The sequence below is a fragment of the Xyrauchen texanus genome, chromosome 18 (genome assembly GCF_025860055.1).
Source record: "Xyrauchen texanus isolate HMW12.3.18 chromosome 18, RBS_HiC_50CHRs, whole genome shotgun sequence".
NCBI lineage: Eukaryota > Metazoa > Chordata > Actinopteri > Cypriniformes > Catostomidae > Xyrauchen > Xyrauchen texanus.
Genome location: NC_068293.1, coordinates 15586293 through 15606944, shown reverse-complemented (window position 1 = coordinate 15606944; position 20652 = coordinate 15586293). Strand labels below are relative to the sequence as shown.

The 20652-nt window shown below is 38.0% G+C and overlaps 1 protein-coding gene across 1 annotated transcript in view; it reads left to right on the top strand.

The window, feature by feature from the left end:
• LOC127658593 (bone morphogenetic protein receptor type-2-like) overlaps positions 1-20652 on the top strand; it is a 99798-nt gene that overhangs the window by 39368 nt on the left and 39778 nt on the right. The window contains 2 exon segments of the mRNA XM_052147970.1: positions 14343-14531; positions 14875-15048. Coding sequence (XP_052003930.1) covers positions 14343-14531; positions 14875-15048 — 363 coding nt within the window.

The following is a 20652-nucleotide window of genomic DNA, read 5'->3' as shown; positions in this document are numbered from 1 at the left end:
AAGGATTTTTAGATGTATTAAAATATTTGTATTTTTAATATTCTATTCAACATTCTCAGATAACAATTTTTTCTTCCACAGTATAGCTGCTAAAGAACATGTATGCCGTTTTAAAGGACATTTCGATATTTATATTGGAAAGAAACCAAAACCAAAACAAATCAAAAAACTTATTTTGTTGCAGTGTGAAATGGGGCAAAGACTACCTTTCTCACCTTTCTATTCACTTCAATCCATCTTTAACTCACACGAAAAAACAATTCTCTCTTATTAATAAAGATGCATATTGCCAATTTTCTTCGCGTAGATAAATTCACAGTGAGTGAAGGATTGGCAGTGACATAAAGGTTGTGTTTTGCAAAGTTTTCTGCTTCAGTTGTTGTGGTGTTGATTCACATTGTATCTAGATTATTGTGCAGAGTGATAAGATGCATTTTAAATAATAGCAAAAAGCTTCATTGTCCAAAAAAATAAAATTTTAACACAACCCAAATTTCACTGTTTTTTGGCCCTGGCACAAAATAACCAGCTAACACCATTTCACGAATCATATCAGCAGCTCCTGGGGAAGTGTGAACGAGTACTAGTCAGGTGAAATCACTTTATCATTCTGATTAGATTATATGAGCAGACTGATTGCTATAAAAGGAGGGAAGAAGTGCTTCCAATCATTGTGTTCTTATTATCAATGGTTACCTCTAAAGAAAGACGTGCAGCCATCATCTCTTTGCATCAAAATTGCCTCGCATGCTACGAAATTGCTGCAATGAATATTGCACCTGAAAGAACCATTTACCGGATCATCAAGAACATCAAGGAGAGAGTTTCAACTACCATGAGTCCTGTGTCGTGTCAACAGTGAAGCATCCTGAGACCATCCATGTTAGGTTGCTTTTCATCCAAGGGAGTGGGCTCTCACACAATTCTGCCTAAAACACTGCCATGAATAATGCCATGCATTAAGCGTGCACGCTCGAGGATTAAGCATCCCCGCGACAGTGTGCATCAGCCAGTTTCAATCTCTCCCCTAAGATCGGGACATTCACGCAACTCCTAGAAGAGGCACTGACCGCACAGAGAAATGCTGTATTGAAGTTTGTAGTTGTTTACATGATAAGCTTCCGTATTATTTGAACTTTAATAAAGCTATAATGCTTTAAATATAATTTAATTTAAGATGTAATGCCGGGTGTTTAATTTAAAGACGCTCGACACGCAAGTTTTGCTTCAGCGGAGTGGCAGCTCCAGCTCCACGTATTCCACAATGAGAGTGTTCTGTATTTATTTATTTTGTAATTTTGTTTTATAATTCCCCATACTTTGCTATCTACATCCCCTGAAGCTTTTTGGAAAGTTTAGAGTGCATCTGGTCTGTGAGCGGTGTAATTCTTTCTCTCCTCAGTCAGGCGTGAACTGCAGTGCTGCTCTCGTGCGTCATCATTAGTGTTTAATGTGATCTTGTTACGTAAAATAAGATCAAATAACTATTTAACAATAACAATCTTTGTCAACAATTATTTATTGTCGACGTTGTCGACAATTCAGCCCTAAAGTGGAGTGAGGTTTCTTCTGATCCTCCATCCCCATGGTTGCATTTCCCCCTCTGTCTTCCTGTATCTGAGAGCCAGCCTGACAGCTTCCCTGGCCATAGAGAGAGTGGCAGGAGATGGGGCCTGTGCCAGCATCTCAGATAATCTACTCTTAAGGAAACGGCACCAGGCCCTCCGGCTTTTTGGCAAACGCATCCTCAGCTTTTGGCCTCTGCGGAGACGCAATAAATTAATCCCAATTTGTACTCTGTTTACGTTTGTGTAGTCATTTACTCTGTTTTCTTTATAGAAAAGCACTTTCTGGTTTTTCCCAGTACCAGCAAATGAGTCAATTACCTCTCTGGTCCCTGTTGAAAAGACCAGCATTTGTTGTGTTTTGAATGCTGATCCCTGGCATGGGATGCTGGTGTACTAGTGTTCCCACCAGGCTTCTTAAAGCTGTACCAGCTAGACCAGCGCCAACATAAAAAAGCTTGGACTAGTCCAACATGGAAATTAATTATTTTCAGCTGGAGTGGAGTGTATCTGCTTTTTGACTGTGCTGTCTCTTTAAAATGAAGACCAGGAGGTGGAACTAGGGCAGGCCTGAAGGTCCTCACTAAGGCAGAGTTGAGCGTTATCTCTAGAAATTGCTGACTGGCCTCTGAGTGGCAGCTCTAACCTAGAGCAGGAGCACAAACAGTAGCAGGGTATAGTCAGACTGGTACAGACTGCCTCCACTGCCCCCCAAAACAATCTCATAATCCCCCTCTACCCTCCCCTTGCCCCACCTCCTCCCTTCCACTATTATCTCCCATCAAAGCACAGAGCACCCTGCCACCTAGAGGTGGAGACATTTTCTCTCATCTGGTGTAGACATGTACTTCTTCAAAAATAAAAAGTAATTTCGATAATAATGGCTCTTCCAGGCAAATTCTCTCCATCTTTGAAAGTTTGTAGTTGTTTTCAGATTAATTAATGGATGTATTTATTGGTTGTTTGTAATTCTGATTTCTTTCATATAATAATCACTTAGTTGTAGTTATCTAAACTAGTGTTGTCAAAAATATCGATATTTCGATAAATATCGATACTGAAATATCTGAACGGTACCAATACTAATTTCCCTAAGTATCGATACTAGCCGAGCTGTCACTTTCACTTCTCTCCAAAGGCGCGTTGACAAACACCACACACACTCGCACTCCTCTCATTCGCTCTGGTTAAATAGCAAAAGTGAAGTGAATGTAAAGATGGCGAGTGCATGCGGCGCCCCCGTGACCAGTTTTGTTTGATAAAGAACACAGCAGGAGTGCTATCTGGAAATATTTTTGATATGAAGCCAGACATCCCAAGTCTCCCGGAAGTTCCGGGAGTCTCCCATATATTGATAGCTTCTCCCTGATGCCCGCAATTTAGTTCAAATCTCCGGAATCTATAGCGCACATGCGAGACAGAACATACTGCACGCATAACATAGATAGCGCGCACACAACATACATAGCGTGCACGCAGAGAGGGAGAGAGCGAGAGACCTTATGAAAGCTAGTCAACCCCAACCCCCTGACGTTTAAGTATCTTTTGTTGACATTGAGATTGGATTTGATTTGACTTGGAAATACAAAAGATTGCAATTTTTATTTACTTGCACTTTATTGGTTTTTGAATGTATGGCAATCTGAGAGGCTTTTGAACAAGTGCAATACCTCAGGACATTTTGTTCATGTAAAATATACCTCATTGTCATGTTCTAGACAGTTCTACCCTCTTAATATTGTGGCAGTTTTTTTCTCTGTGGTATCGAAAATGGTATCGAATATCGATATTTTTCAAGGTATCGTATCGAAGTTAGAAATTCTAGTATCGTGACAATACTAATCTAAACAAATCATGGTTCCCAAGACCAAATGTCTCTGTAAAGCGGTCAATGGAAAGGAGGAGGCGAGAACCGGCTTGTCAGTATAAATAGTATTTTAATTTAAAACTTATACAGAAGACAAACACACACACACGACGGACATGTCCGTAAACTATCTCTCTCTCCCGCACAATCCTCCGCAGTCTGCCTTTATCCCTCTCGGAGGCTTGATTAGCCTGATAAGGGACCGGGTGTGTATGATCACGACCCGGCTCCGCCCTCTGCCCTGCCACAGTCTACTTTAAATCTTGGAACATTTCTCCCTTGTGAGTGACCGTACATTCTACTGTTACCCCTTTTCAATCCATTGTATAAATGTTGAATAATTAGTTCCCTGTTTAGACTCTATCAAATGAAATCTGTTTCAGAAGTCCAAGTTCCTTTCCCAGTTTTCATTGTTTACAGATTGAGCACCATATTTCTAGATTGAATGTTATTATTAGGCTAATTTGACCTTTATTTTGTTCAGGTATGATTTTCTCCCCTATGAGCCTTTGAATTTGGAGGGTTTCAATACATTTCTCTAAATCTTTCCATTTGGCTGTATAGTGAGTGTTTCACCAGCAAAGGATTGGACGAAGCTGGGCTGCTTAGAAATATTCCTGTAGATTCAGAACTGCCATTTCCCACTTATCTTATGGTGGTTGGAGTGTAGTGTATGTTATTCTAGGTCTTTTTCCATCCCATATGAATCTCGAGATCAGTTTGTTCCAGTTACTAATTTAGTTTTGTGGAATATCTACTGGAAGGTCTTGAAACAAATACAACAGACATGGTTGGATATTAATTTTCACAGCTCGTATTTTGTCACTGAAATCTAAAGGGTATGTTGGCCACCTCTCAATATCTCTCTTTATTTTTTGGTTTATGATTTAAAAGTTGGCCCTGTATAATTTAGACCAATTTTTTGTTATATTCACTCCTAAAAAAAGGAGTGAATATAACAAAATATTTTAAAATATTCTTGTTTTAATTCCTGTGTTGGTGTACAATTGAACAAGCATTTGTTTTTGAAATATTCAGTTTATATCCAGCATAATACTTGAATTGTTCCAAAATGTAAGTATTTCTAAAGTATTTTGCTGTCTCTACCAGATGATTCTGTCCTTTTTATTGTTTGCAATCTCATTTAATACAACCTTTTAACTTGGGGCACAAGCTTTTAGTGTCAGTTAAGAACTAATGATTAAGCGTTGCAATAATCGTCGATATACTAGTTCAAATAATCATTAGTTGCAGCCCTATTAGAGAGCCATTAACCCTAACTCTAGCTATGGGGTTGTGATAAATAGTCCTAACACACTGAATACATTTTACTTTAAAGCCAAAAATTTCCAGTGTTGCATTAAAAATTCCAACAAACCCGGTGAAAGGCTTTTTCTGCATCTAAACTAATTAAGACTGAAGGCATTTTGTTTCTCTGTATTCTATTTATTATATTTAGTGTTTTTCTTATATTGTCATGTGTTTGCTATCCTTTAACATAACCGGTTTGGTCCTCATCTTTCAAATTTGGTATGAATGCTTGAAATCTGGTGTTTAGAATAGCACTATATCATTTATAGTCCACATTAAGCAGTGATATCGGCCTATAATTTTGACAGACTACTTTAGTTATGGCCTCCTTCCATGATGGAGGTGTTTTCCTTTCCTTCAAAATCCAATTATAAGTTGTCAGAACCAATGGGGAGTTCTTTTTGAAATATTCTATACCACTCTATTGGAAATCCATCACTTACTGGTGCTTTGTTTGCTTTTAGTCTACCCATAACTTTTTGGATTTCATCTAGAGATATATTTGCTATTATACGTTTGCTTTGTAATTTACCAATAGAAGGTATGTCCAATAATTCAAGAGTTTTTTTTTTATGTCGATTTTGGTTGCAGTTGATGTCGCTGTTTGTAGTTCCTTGTAATAGTTCCTAAATATATTCCCTATTTCTTTTGGTTAATATTTGAGTTGGTTTGAGTTTGGATCAAGTATTTTGTAAACAGTATTCTCCCAAAGTGATGTAATTTACATAACGTTACATAAGCCATCTTAACCATCGCATGAAGATGCTGAATTAAATTATTTTGGTTGTTAAAATAGGCTTATGTACTAAGAAGTAGGGGTAAAGGTTGTAAACATAGACTGTGAAGCACCATGATTGTTTTTGGGCAGGTTATTAACGTAATTTTTGGTCATTGTTCGGCTCTAAAGTCAGTGGAAATTAAAGATTGATTTTTATATTTATTTTTGGCATGGCAAAATTTTGCTGGATAGGGTGAGTGTGTGGCATAGTGGCTACATTTCAGGGTTTGCAACCAAAAGGTTGCTTGTTCAAGCACCACAAGAGATTATCCATGATTCCTCCTCATTTACTGAACCTGTAGTTAGTGAACTGGCATTTGCTTGGATAAAAGGAGCTACTAAATGACCACTTACTTTTTAGAGATGGTGGACAGGGAGTCTAGTTATCTTAAAAAGGTACTTTTCCTTTCTTGTTGAAAGCGACACTCAAGAAAGCTCCTTTGCATAACTCTTTTGTAATAAACAGAGATTTAATTTTGGCTACACTGGCTAAAATATTTTTGTTCCCTGCTGTTCTTATCCACCACACAAACTCTGAGCAGCTTATGGCCTGAGGCATTTCTATGGAGCCAGGGAAAGCACTGTGATGTTTTGCTTTGCTGTGGGCAGCTGTGTGATTGGATCGGAAGGTCTTGTTCTTCTCCACCCCTTTGTTGTGGAGCAGGCACATGGCTTCTCACCCAAATTACAGGAAACCGTCGTGCCTTTTGACCTATCTCTCTGCCGCGAAAACAAAGACGAGGCCTAAAATGCACAATCAATACACATGTTACACCCATGGTCACATTCTTTTAACTGTATGAAGATGCAATTGCAATCACTTGCACAAAATCTTATGCTCAAGGGACTTGCACTGTTCCAAAGCCTAGAGATCTGCCTGCAGCGGTAGCGTTTTAAGGCTTCATAGTCTCGCTGCCTACATGAAGCTTTTCCAAAAGATAGGAAACGTAATTATGCTAAATTTTTCTGGTACATCATCCAGTTTGATTCAAAATCTGTTTACTTGCCGCTGAAAATTAGCATTCCGGATGGGAAAGTGTTATAAAATGCACCAATGCTCAATGCATCATATCAACACAATGAACAGTCTTTCAATGTATGAATCAAACTCGCTCAGAATGACAAGCATCTTTTTCCACGCATCATAGTTTTATTGAATCCATATGTGTGGTTACAGACAAATCTTTCCTTCACTCTGCTTTATTATCTCACAGGAGACTAATGACGTGAGCTCACTGTCATCTCTCATTGGTTGTCGCTATATTGCTCTGCATTTGCATACATTTAAACTTTTTAATCAACTTTGTTGCATCTCTTGATGTGTCCACATCCTGTCACTAATGGTTGCTGTTGCTTGTGTCGCCAGTAGCTTCTAGCTCTTATTGAAAGTGAATGGTCTCCTGTCACATTCAATGACAAAAACACTGACAGTGTGAACAGGGCTTTACAGACCGAAAATTTTCTTGCACTAAAAAAAGCTAGATGAGACACCTTTTCAAAAGTTGACATTGTCTTTAACTTGATATGTCATGGACCTAAAAACAGACCTAAGGCAGCAAGACAGTACACTATCTTTTGGAACAGAGCTACTGTGTGTGTGGCAGAGTGCATATGAGTTTGAGAGGAAAAGGACATGAGTGGTATCCATAAGTTTCAGTTCTCATATGCTCATTACTGTCAATAGAGAAGGAGTCCTCTGTTTTACCCCGATAATTGGGAGGCATCTCCGAACCATCAGCGTTGCTTTACTGTCCCCAGCTCTGTTTTGTCTTGAAGAGGGGCATGCCAAACTAAGGCTATATTTCCCTCCTAGCCTAATTTTGAAAGCTGAGGGAATTCTTTTGCGCCTCAGTCTAGACTTGACCTGTTTTAGGTTAAGGCTTAGTTGGTATAATGAGGAGTCATGCAGCGTAGCCAGCCACGGCGATGCAGAGGATGCATTCCTACGTCCTTGTGTGACCACCGGCTGGAATGTGTGTGTGCGGTGATGCAGACTGGTGTGGCCATTTAAGGCTTTACTCCTGTAGGGCAGCAGACAAAGCCCTCCCCCATGCAGGGCCATAGAGTGGCAGTTTTCTCTCCATTTCTCTCCAGGTTCTGAGGGAATGTGGAGCAGTGTTATTATAGTTAAAAAATGTTATGGACCTGATTTTCATTTTTAACTTGTCCTTACAATTTTCAGTTGTCATCAGTTTTCACTCTGTGGGACATATGTAAGAAAATCTTTCATAAATCCATTTGTGTGTAAATTGTCCCATGGACTTGATAATTTGCGATCATTCACATAATTTTTTTTACGCATCTTTCTCGCAGAAATTAGTTTTGCTAGTATTTCATGAATAGGAGCCTATGGATTTATTTTTCCTGTCTCTATTTTAGTATATTTAGTTTTATTTTATATTTATTTTTGTGTTTTATTCCATTTTAGTTTTATTTTAAGTTACAATGTGTGAACTGATGCAAAGTCAAACGTTGCAATGCCTAATTATCATTTATTCAGTTTTATTTTTAATTTGTCCTTTAAATTTTTAGTTTCATTTGTTTTCATTTTCACTCTATAGGATAATCAAGAACAAGCTGAACCTGATTCATTGTAAACCATCCATAAATAAATTTTTGCATAAATTGTATATTGGATTAAATGTGATAATTTACATAAGAATTGTTTTCCGTGCGATTCGCACAGAAATTCCTTCTCATATTTCAAGAATTTGTTATCTGTAGCTTTTTAATTTGTATTTTTTTTATATGTATGTTCTAAAATGTTATTTTTGTATTTTTATTTAATTTTAGAAGAATTTTAACCCTCTGGGTTCGACGGACACACCGGTTCGTCCTGCTGGATTTTTTCATCATTACAGCATAAACAAAATAAAATTCGCTGTCATTTTTGGGCATACAGATAAGTGTAAGACATCATTAGAGACCATAAAGGGTCTACTTTTATTTGTGTACACTCACAATAACAACAAAACCTTGTGTTTTTGTAAAATAAAGAAAATAAAAAGGGTCTCAGTGTTCACGAGCATATTTCTGAAACTCGTCACAAAATTGAACTGAAACTCCACGTATACTTATCACACAAACATGAAACATGTCTAAAAAAAGCTTATAATGTCTACTTTTAAATAAATCAATTCAAATTTAAAACAAAAATTCTCCTGCAATATAAGCTGTATGAAACAAAGCGATGTACAGTTTCACCTGGTTCAGCTAATTTATCTCTAATGTGATCACACCCACCAGTAGAGCGCGCTATTCATACAGTAATGTGCTGAGACGATCCAATCAAATGGTAAACGCCCCCGAGTTTGTCTTAAAATCAACAAGTTCGTTAATTTTTCTGCGCGTTTGAAAGACAGCACGATACACAATTGAGAAAACACCTGGATAGTGACGAAAAGTTAAAATTTTCCTCCGAAGAAGAGCAGGACTCCGATGAACGTTTGTATTTTGAAGAGAGACTTGATCCAGCCGAGGATACAATTTTGGACGAGTAATTCATTTAGTTTTAATTAGTTGACATGCTATTTTATATAAACATGTTCATATTTTACTAGTGGGACTGTTTCCAGACTTGCCAGCCAGGATTCAGAATATTGAAATTCGAAATATAAGCAAGCATAATAAGCAAGTTTTAGTTACATTTTAAATGCTGTTTCGGCTAAAGCAGGTATTTCAATTGTATGCTGAATGATATAAATATGATATGTAATATGATATAAAAAATTATATGAATGTTTAGATTATATTATAACTAGTATTTATGCTGCCTCATTGTCATCAACATAGCTTGTGCTTGCAAATATGTGTTCAGGTTAAATGAGTAAAATGCACTTTAAATATGCCCATATTAGAAAATCAGCATATTATAATGATTTCTGAAGGATCATGAGACACTGAAGACTGCAGTAATGATGCTGAAAATACAGGTTTGATCACAAATTGCATTTTACAATATATTCAAATAGAAAACTGTTCTTTTAAATTGTAAAAATAGTTCAAAATATCACTGTTTTTACTGTATTTTGGATAAAATAAATGCAGTCTTGGTGAGCAGAAGAGACTTCATTTAAATGGTAGTGTAGGTCTAAAATTAAGTAAAGTCTTTATGTAAAGAAAATGTATAGTCAGATTACTCCTTTTAACTTGATTTTCATCATTAAGTCTCCTCACATTCATTCTCTTTGTCACATTCCTCATTGATAGGCCCAGGGGAGGGGTCTTTGTCTCCTCATGTGTGAATTACAATGAATATTCATGATAGTTCACGCCTCCTAGCATATGACCTTTCTAACACTAAAAGTGTCTTACAAAAGTTTAATTAGTATATTGTTTTGTTTGAATGAGTGATCAGGATGGTTTTCACATCATTTTGTAGCAAAAACTCTAGGCTACACGATCCAGTTCTCAAAAGGCTTGTGGACAAATGTTTAGTATTTGTTATATGGCCTTATATCAATGACCTTTTTCAAAAACCATGTGTAAATGTTATATTCTCAAAAATACAAACATGTACACAAATGCTGCTCACATATTATTGTAGCCCAGTTTGTGCTGAATACAGTGTTATCAGACTTTAGCCATTAATGTGTTTTTAAGCAACTGAAAAAAGCACAAATGTCAAGGCATGTCAAAACTTCTCCATGGCCCAAAACACCCTCAGACACCAGAGGGTTAAGGCTGCCAATGCATAAACTCAAATAAAAGTTTTCAGGGCCATCTAGGACCTAGTTTCATCCAATATGCATTTTGAAACTTGAAACAAATTTGCCACTACAGTGGACCATAGCTCTATTTTTTTCCCCTTGGAAATCCTACAGTTGATCTCAGAAGTTTACATATACTTAGGTTGAAGTCAAAAAATATATATATATTTTTTCAACCACTCCACAGATTTCATATTAGCAAACTCTAGTTTTGGTAATCTATGTTGTGCGTGACACAAGTAACTTTTCCAACAATTGTTTACAGAGAGATTGTGTCACTTTAATTGACTATATCACAATTCCAGTGGGTCAGAAGTTTACATACACTAAGTTAAATGTGCCTTTAATCAGCTTGGAAAATTCCAGAAAATTTGTCAATCCTATAGTCTATTAGCCAATTTGCTTCTTATAGGCTAATTGGAGTCAATTGGAGGTGTACCTGGGGATGTATTTTATGGCCTAATTTCAAACTCAATGCCTCTTTGCTTGACATCATGGGAAAATAAAAAGAAATCAGCCACAATTACAAGTCCATGCATTCATCATACTGCTAAGGAAGGAGACACATTCTGTCTCCTATAGATGAACGTAATTTGGTGCAAAAAGTGCAAATCAATCCCAGAACAACAGCAAAGGACCTTGTGAAGATTCTGTAGGAAACAGGTGGACAAGTATCTATATCCACAGAAAAACCAGTCATATATCGACATAACCTGAAAAGCTGCTCAGCAAGTAAGAAGCCACTGCTCCAAAACTGCCATAAACTGCACATGGAGACAAAGATCTTACTTTTTGGAGAAATGTCCTCTGGTCTGATGAAACAAAAATGTAACTGTTTGGCCATAATGACCATCGTTATGTTTGGAGGAAAAAGGGTGAGGCATGCAAGCCAAAGAACACCATCCCAACCGTGAAGCATGGGGGTGGCAGCATCATGTTGTGGGGGTGATTTGCTGTAGGAGTTACTGGTGCACTTCACAAAATAGATGACATCATGAGGAAGGGAAATTATGTGGATAAATTTAAGCAACATCTCAAGACTTCATCCAGGAAGTAAAAGCTTGGTCACAAATGGGTCTTCCAAATGGACAGTGACCGCAAGCATATCTCCAAAGTTTTTGCAAAATGGCTTAAGGACAATAAAGTCAAGGTGTGGCCATCACAAAGTACTGACCTCAATCTGATAGAAAATTTGTGGGCAGAACTGAAAAAGCATGTGCGAGTAAGAAGGTCTACAAACCTGACTCCGTTACACCAGTTCTGTCTGGAGGAATGGGCCAAATTCCAGCAACTTATTGTGAGAAGCTTGTGGAAGGCTACCCAAAACATTTGAGCAGAATTATTTATGCTCATTTCTGATTGGTAAAATGCTTAAGCACTAGCTATCACTTGTTTGTTTGACAATGCAAAGAGAAAACATAAAAATGTTGTTGCTAAAGTAGAAAAAGATTATTGGAACATTAGAGTCAAATCAACTATACAATTTTTGTTTGTATAGTTTTTTTTAACTGTGTTATTCTCAATTCACACTGATCCAAAGCAGCTTTGCAGAAAATCAGCTGTAATGTCTGTAATATGTTAAAAACATGAATAACCAATACTCATGGAAACATCATAAACAATTTGATAAAAAATAAATTAAAATGTAACAACTTTCACATAATTTCACAACATAAGGTGCTGCTAGTTACAAATCAAAAAGGGAAATGGTAAATACACAAAGCAGTCCTACACGGGTCTCAGGAGGATTATGTGTTTCAAAATGTCAAACTTATTTTAATGTAGTTATTTGTGGAGTCATGAGTTTAGTTTCTAGTTTTACAACTATATTAGTTTTTATTCTTATTTCAGTTAACGACAATATTTTATATAGTCCTTTTAGTTCTCGCTCTAGTTTTCGTTAACAATACTAACACTGATGTGGAGTACAGTAAAGATGCTACCGGGGGGTTTACTCCTCACCCACCTACTTAGCTGAGATCCTTGACTTCGCCAAGTTAAACGAGTGGCATTAAGATTTTTTCCTCTTAGTAACTCAGACACTGGCCTGGCAATTTGCATGACAGTGCTGCAGAAAGAGAGGATTAATTCATTGGATACAGTTGGGTTGAGCACAGGCCAGCTGCAGCAGAGATTGCGATCAGCCGACAGCAGAATTCAGCCCCGCTGGCTCTGCTCATGGAAATGAGGGTAGTCCTGTTGGCTAGGGCCCTTATCAGTCATCACGCTTTTGTGTTCCCTAAATAAACAGCATTGCTTAGAAGGTTATTTCTCTGTACGTAGACTCTGCACTGTTGTTTTCCCCACCCTTCCAATGATGTCATGACACTGATTTACTGAAGCATTGTAATAAAGTTTTTTGGGTTATGTATTGTGTGTACACGTACGTGAACATGTATGTGGTTGTATTGAGGAGCAGCAGGTGCACAGGAGGCCCCAGGTGTTCCGTTGTTTAGCTCCCAGCATAAAGCGATTTGGACCATTTCAGTTCCCTGCCCTTCTTATTGCATCTTATTAATCAAGGTTTAGCGGTATTGATCAGAAATACACTCCCACATTCAAACTGATTACACTCTGTTCAGAATAAACAATTTAACGTCCTCAAGACAGGATATCATTTTGTTTGGATTCTGAAAGGAGTCATATTTGGCATATTTAGGTGACATTTTCCCCAGTTTTTATGCACCGATTGTGCAGGAAAATCATTGAAATTTTTAAAGGTGCGCTCGTTCATTTTTTCCCCAATTACAAATGTTTTACTTTGTAAATTAATTGTAATTTTGAAAATAAGGTATAAAATCATATCAGTAACTTTATAAAAGCTGTCTTATTCTACATGGGGCAGGGGCACCTCATGGGAGCTGCCATTTTAGAATCACATGAACAGCTGAATACTACTCGCTTAATCTCAGTAACAATCTTGTTATTGGGCACATTCACTCTTGAATTAAATTAATCCCGAATAGTGAATTTCCACAATGGCATCTGTAACCAATAACTTGATTTTGAATGATGCTGCATCCACACCACTAGGTGTCACTAAGTCCAAGATGACACGAGCAAAACGTTACTAATTATACTAATATATTTCATTATCAAAGATGCAAGGGGTGATGATGTGTAGAACTTTGTTAATGACAGACTCACAAAACAGCTGCTGACGGAGCCCACATTTTTTGTTTTACAGTGAGCAGCACAGCTGCTGCTAATCTTGCAGCAAATGACACGAAAATCTCATACATATTTTAGATGTTTATTGTGACACGAGTATTTTGCCCCATTTTGCCTCACTTTTACTCTAACAGTGTCGCAAGATTAATTTGGACAGACCTGTAATCATGTAGATGATGATTCGTAGTGAAATACAGTTTAATAGTAAATGCTAATATAATTTAAGGAAGTTTAAACAAGTGGATCTTGTTAAAAGCTGTGCTGACACAAGGCCAGTCATTCCATTGGAACATGAGTATCTACGTGAATGGCAACTTTATAAGATTAATAAGAGTCCTCCCTCATACATGGAACACAGCAGTGACTAAAGCACGTGGCGCTGGTACCCTGTCTCATTCCACCTTTTGTCATTTGCGTTTCCAGCTGATCTGTGGTTAAATGTCTGCTTTAGACCTCCGTGTGACTCAATTTCAATGGTGAAATGCACTTGGATTGGAGTATATACCAGCCATTGCTTTCTCAGATTGGCTCGGGCTGAATTAAAGACTGTTCTTCCACTGAATTTTAAAAAAGCTTGAACATTCAATATAAGTGGCACTTAGGGAACTAGGCAACTATGGTGCATGTAAACACATTTAACCAGAAACTAGTGGGCTGCACTATTTTAAAGTGGAAATACATCATGAGGCTTAGTGCAAGCAGTCCCTTGGCTTTAAACATTCTCTTTCCAATTGGAATAGAAAATGAGTGTTGCCAAAATGGTGGCCAAGTTGACAGCCTTGCCTTTATAGAAACTTTGGTATAGTAAATGATCACTTTGCTTTTCCTTGTTGTGTTCCATATGTAGGCCTATGTGTGATGGACACCCTGATAGATGTTAATTCTGTGTTAGTTTGTGTTCTCAGTGGCTTTTTTAAAATTTTTATATTGTTTGTCAACAGCTGCTCAGAGTGAGGAGAGAGAGAGGGAGTGTGCGTTTAATGACCAGCACCAGCAGGTGGATGAACAGAGTGTGGCTGGTGACTGGCACATCACCAGAGAAAACAACACCATCCTGTGCAGCAAGAGCAGCCGCTGCTATGGCCTCTGGGAGAAAACGCATGATGGAGAGATCCGCCTCGTCAAACAAGGTCAGGGGTACACTACCAGTAAAAAGTTTGGACATGTGTACTCATTCTTTGAGTAGTATTTTTTTCATGTTACACCATGTTTTAGCAAGACACAAAGTTATAAAGGAATAAAGAACATTTTGTGTGTTGCTTGGTGTCTATCCCACAATAAAATGTAATTGGTCCAAAATCCTGCTCCACCTACTTGTATATTAAACATCAAACATTTTCTGATTGGCTGTTATTGTGCTCAGAATTTCGGCTTTCGGAAAGCATATTTTTTCAGCTGTACACATTCCTACAGACAATCTCAATGTCTCATTCTCGCATTCACTCATCAACCAGCTGCATGCTTTTATCACAGGCTGTTGGACTTACATTGGCGACCAGCAGGACTGCCATGATGACCGTTGCGTGGTTACCACCACGCCGTCGCAGATCCAGAATGGCACCTACCGATTCTGCTGCTGCAGCACCAACATGTGCAATGTTAACTTCACGGAGAACTGGGTGCCCAGTCCCACCAGCACCACCACCCGTAAGTCCTTCAGACACTAAACACAGCACCTCTGCATCTTTACGTCTCATCTGAAACCTCTACGCCCTTATCTTAGCATCAACGCCCGTGTTAGATTGCTGTGACTGAGAAGAACAGGTTCTGCAAGTCATACAATGCTTACTTCAAAGGGAAGACGCAACACTCCGTTTTGTTTGTACTCTACTTCACACTCCAAGCTCACACTCCAAGCTCTACTTCACACTCCATGACAGTTGTCATGACAGTTAGTCAGTGCTAACTGAACTGCACAGTGCCAATTTTATGTCTTTTATTCTTGATATCTAATGATTCTTTGAAGATGTAACTTGCCAAACTGCTCATAATTTATAGCAGTTAGGCTACAGTCAAGCTAACTTTTTGAAATAAAATGGTATAAATATGCTACAAATTGCTAATAATAATTATACAATATTTTTTTGATTTTAGGCTATATAATTTTAAAAAGCAGTTTTTCAGAATTTTGCCAATATTTTTTTAATTCATTCTTGCAGTATTTGTCTGGCAAAAAAAGAGGATCTCCGTTAGGGTGACAACATGAACTTGAACACATTAATGTATACTAACAAGTATATGTAAAAAAACACTGAATTGAAAACATGAGTATTTCATTTATTATTTCACTACAAAAAAGCTTGTAAATGGAGAGGGGACGCAGAGACTATTGTGAAGTCTGTTGAGTGACTACAAAATATTTGAACCAGTAAACTCAAATTAATTGTCTGAATAAATCTATTAAAAGGAACCGATTCACTGAAATGAATCGGAGTCTTCAGATTTCCAAACACTATTTAAGAGAGAGAGGAAATTGGTCAGTTGTACGTGGATGGCGCTGGGAATAGCGTGAGCCTCCACATGTCTTACGTCTCCACGGTAACGCGCTCAACAAGCGAACAAGGATCAACTGTCTCAGAGATTTTGTTCTCTGCCACCCGGATTGAGGCGAGTCACTATGCCACCACGAGGACTTAGCGCGCATTGGGAATTGGGCGGGAGAAAAGGGGAGAACTTTTTTTTTTACTGAAACTGTTGCATATAATATCATTTGTAATGAAAAATAAATGCTGAAATTAGAAACATGCAAAATAGAATATGAGAAATTTTTATGTCATACATGGCACTCTAGAAAACTCTCACTAGAAATCAAATTGGTTACATCAGTTTTGTGGTCTGTGGTGGAATATCGAGGGAAGTCTGGTGGATGCATGCACACTCCAGAGATAAAGTAGGTTAGAGCAGATCAGAGGCGTGAGTGGTTGCTAGATAGCTGGTAGAGCCCTGCACGGGCCAAAAACTCCAGCCCTAGCCGGCCCTGGCCCGTAGTGTTCAAGCCCTAGCCCGACCCCAGCCCGAAAACAAATGCAATTATTCAGCCCGAGCCCGACGCCAATATTTAAGCTCTCTGACGCCAATATTTAAGCTCTCTGACGCGCGCTCTCTCTAATGCAATTCAATTCAAATGAGCTTTATTGGCATGACAAATTGTACATTGTATTGCCAAAGCATTTATATGAGCATGAGAAATAACAGAGTAGAACAAATTCTGTATTGAACAAGTGTGTCATTTTCTTTTATAAATAAATAAAATAAAAAAATTAACAGTGTATATAGGCCTACTTTCAGTGGTGTTTGTTTGTGTGTGTGTGTGTGTGTAAATCTTAATGCACGCTCTCTCTAATACACGCAAACACACATGCTAATAGGTAAAGTTATTATAGGCCTCAAATATAAAGTTACAGTGCCACCGGCAATCATGCCCACAAATATTATTACCGACGATCCATTACAGAATAGTATAAGCATGCAGTAGATAATAGCCAAGCTATGTGATCCAGCAGCAAATACGTAAATAAAGATGTGCGGCCTACCTTTCTTTGATGTGAAGAAACTTTACAGAAACTGGAGAACAATGTTTCAAAGAACTCTTCGCCAACTGGCTAACGTAAAAAATTAATTATAAATCGTTGAACTGTGCAAAGGCTGAACTGTCACTGTTTATTGGCGGTGTTGTGAAGAAAAAGAATCGCATCCAACGTTGAAGGCTTCAGAGCTGTTCTCCTCTCCTCCAGCGTCCTCCCTGCTGTGCTGAAAACGCACATATACATGCATATAGGCTATGTATAATATTTGTAATATTAATTATAGTATTATAATATATTATTTATAATTATAGGCTATATATTACTTGTATTATTTTAGTGCGCGATTATGGGCACAATGAAAGGAGAGAAGTTAAAGGAGCCCGAGTCCGACCCGAGCCCTATCTATTAAAAAATACATTTTCCCAAGCCCGACCCGAATTGACTCAGCGTGTCGGGCTCTGTCGGGACCCGACGGGAATGCAGACCTCTAATAGCTGGTACCACACTCACACAAAAACAGGCTTCAGTTGCACCATTCGAATATTGCATCTCAGTTAGATGAGAAGCTTATTTAATGTGTAAAAAGTGCAGAACACTGTGGCAGCGGGGGCGTGGTCAAGCGCTCGTACGGGAGAGAAAAGCGGTAAGGGCGCTCTCACCTGAGCTAAATTATGTCTAACACCTGTCTCTAATTACAGTAGAGCGAGGAGAGCGGATAAAAAGCCAGCAGCCACAGAGCAGAGGGAGACGGACGTACAGCAACTCAGCGTTCCTGTGCTTACGTGTGTGTGTGTGTGTGTGTATGGTTGCACATTATAAAGAACCATTAAAAGACTTACCTTGTGCCAGATCCCCAGTTTCCCTGTCCTCCTTGAGAAGGTCGTTACAAACACACATCACAAAATTTGCCTTGCCGGCCCGAAATGTCGCTTAAATGGCCGCTGAAAACATTTCTATGGCGGGAGAACCATGCCATTTATTTATTTTTCTCTGCTGTCCATGTCCCTATCCTAACAGACCTGTGAGAAACTCTTGGGTTGCGACTCACCAGTTGAGGAACACTGTTCCACTGCACTGTTGTAGAGCACATCTGATGACTGGCTTTGTTCGCTTGGTTGTAAGGCTGCGCATTGCAATGTGACATAAAAAAACAAAACAGGAATGTGGCGTTTTTTTAACTTTGCACCATACATGTTGGAAAAATAGTTGCTTGACAAGATACTGTACACTATCTTGAAAGTTGCAGCGTTACTGTCATGCTACTAAAAATGTAGTTAGGTTTGGGGCTTCGCTACTTTTTGTTAGTTGCTCCACATCTCTGGCATAAAAATAGACACAGTATTATTTTTTTGTCCAAATCGTGCTGACATTTCTGTCCATTGCTATAGTGCTTCTAGATTTTTTTCACATCTGAGCTCAAGTTCTCCTTTCCTCTAATAGCTCTGTCATTAGTCTGTTGTTAGCTCTCAGAGCGACAGGTTGGCTTCTCCGAGAGCATTTGAAGATATGACATCAGCAATGTGGCAACAAGAGAATAATTCATAGCTCATGCAAGATCACAAAATTAGAAATGCACAAATCACATCAAAGTGTGCAAATCTGCCCCGTAAGGAACATAATCTCTTTATGATAGAGGACTCTAATGAAATGTATTTGAATGGAATTTAAAGGTTTAGGTCAAATTTGTGAAATATCAGCTCAATAATTATGAAAATCAGCTCAACAGTAAAAAAGAAAAGAGTAATCTGCACTAGAGTGACGAAACACTCAATTATGAACGTTAGGGTACCTGCATGTAGGTGACCATGATTCTACCATTAAGTGAAAATAATGTCAGTAATGCCAACTCAATTAAATGCATTTAGCTCTCTCTGCAGGTAAAGAAGATGGTATATTAAGGGATTGGGGCTATTCTGGTCTAAATTATTGTATAACTCACACTCTGTGTTTTGGTGTCTGTGGGTTTCTTACTGTTCTTTTCTCTACTAACTACTGTATCGACTTTGCTCTGCCTGCTGTGGAATGGCGAGTAAGGACTCAATAGTCTAATAGTTGTATTGACTTGATAGTCGATAGCAGGTCAGCATCCTCGTGTCTGTGATGTCTCGGTAATGCCTGAGTTTTGAAAAGGAATGCCTACATGTTTTGAAAAGTACTTCTCTCTTGTGTTGTTGTTCAACATTTTCAAATTTATGTATGTCCATAAATGGTGGTGATTTGATGGTACTTTGAACATTGTCATGCTCATCCTGATTTTTGTTTTATTATTAGCACTAGCACCCATTTCCAGCATCACAGAATCCATCACAGTAAGGTACAGTTAGGTAAATTGCTGGTCTTAGCTGGCCACCAAGCTGTTTCCCAATAGTCAGACTGGTCATTTTTAATGGTTTTTGAAAAGTTTATGGCATTTGTCAGTTGTTCAGGTTAGGACCAGTCAGGCTGAAATACCTGCTAAACTATCTTAAACCAGCAAACCCCCTAGGCTGATTTAAGTTTTATTTTTAATGCTAGTCTAAGTTAGGCAAAACGTATTTTTTTTTATTATTTCGACATAATTCAAAATGATTAAAAATTATGAAAAAATATAAAACTATTAATATAAAAGTGGTTGATATAAAAAGTGTGTATATATATATATATATATATATATAATGTATGTATATGTATGAACGGAAACATACTGTGTATTTTAATTGAACTTCCTTGAACACTACTCAAAACAGCAGCAATACAGTACACTGTAAGCTAAATAGCACATTACATGAGTCTTCAAATGATAAAATATCACTTTAAAGTCAAACAAAAATAATGAAACTGTCCCTGCCAGTATATGCACTCCGCAAGGTCTGCTTCAGTTTTCCGTGAGGGATCGAACGCAAGTATTTTTATGTACGTGGAGTCCCACTGCTTGCAGTTAAATAGCTTCTTTGGAATGTTTTGATTTTTAAATGGTTTAAAATCAAATTATATTGAACTTCTCTTATTATTTGACTAAATATGCACACCAGAGCAAAAGAGGAAAAACTCTGTCTTACCGTTTACCAAGCACTGAACCGTTGCTTGCTGAAAAACAAACTGGAATCATATTTAATGGTATAACGAACAGTCACACAAAGTACTCTTCAGAATGCAGCACAACGAATGAAACACAGCGCAGGTGTTTTGAGGTGTGTTTAAGCCTTTTTATCTTTACTTAAAGTCTAAAAATGTGGTGATACTGCACTAGGCACTGAACTGTAAAAATTGAGATTCAGCGCAACAGTCAAAAACGTCAGTTCGGTATCACTGATCTATAATCAAAAACGGAACAGATGCAAACACAAAAGTGTTTGAACAGCACCTAACTCGCCCTATACTTCAAAAAAAAAAAACTGTCCCAACCCGGCCGGAAAACCTGACGGTTTGTTGGAACTCGTCGAGCTCAGATCAGGTTGAAGACCTCTATTGCACGTGTAGAATAACCTAATAGTGATTTTGATATGCAAATAGTGGCGCATCAAACGGTAAACCGAATGTCGTCTATCCGTGCACATCCTTAACACAAAGTTGAATTAACGCGGACTGCTAGCTTCAACAGAAGCATACGCCATCAGTTAACGACCTTGGAGCTTACAGTAGGTCTGTCTTTAAATGTTTATTAGTTATTGTTAATAATCAATTCCACTTTGAAATTTTTTTTTATAGAATTTTTACTTCTTATTACAGCTAACCCATACAACCT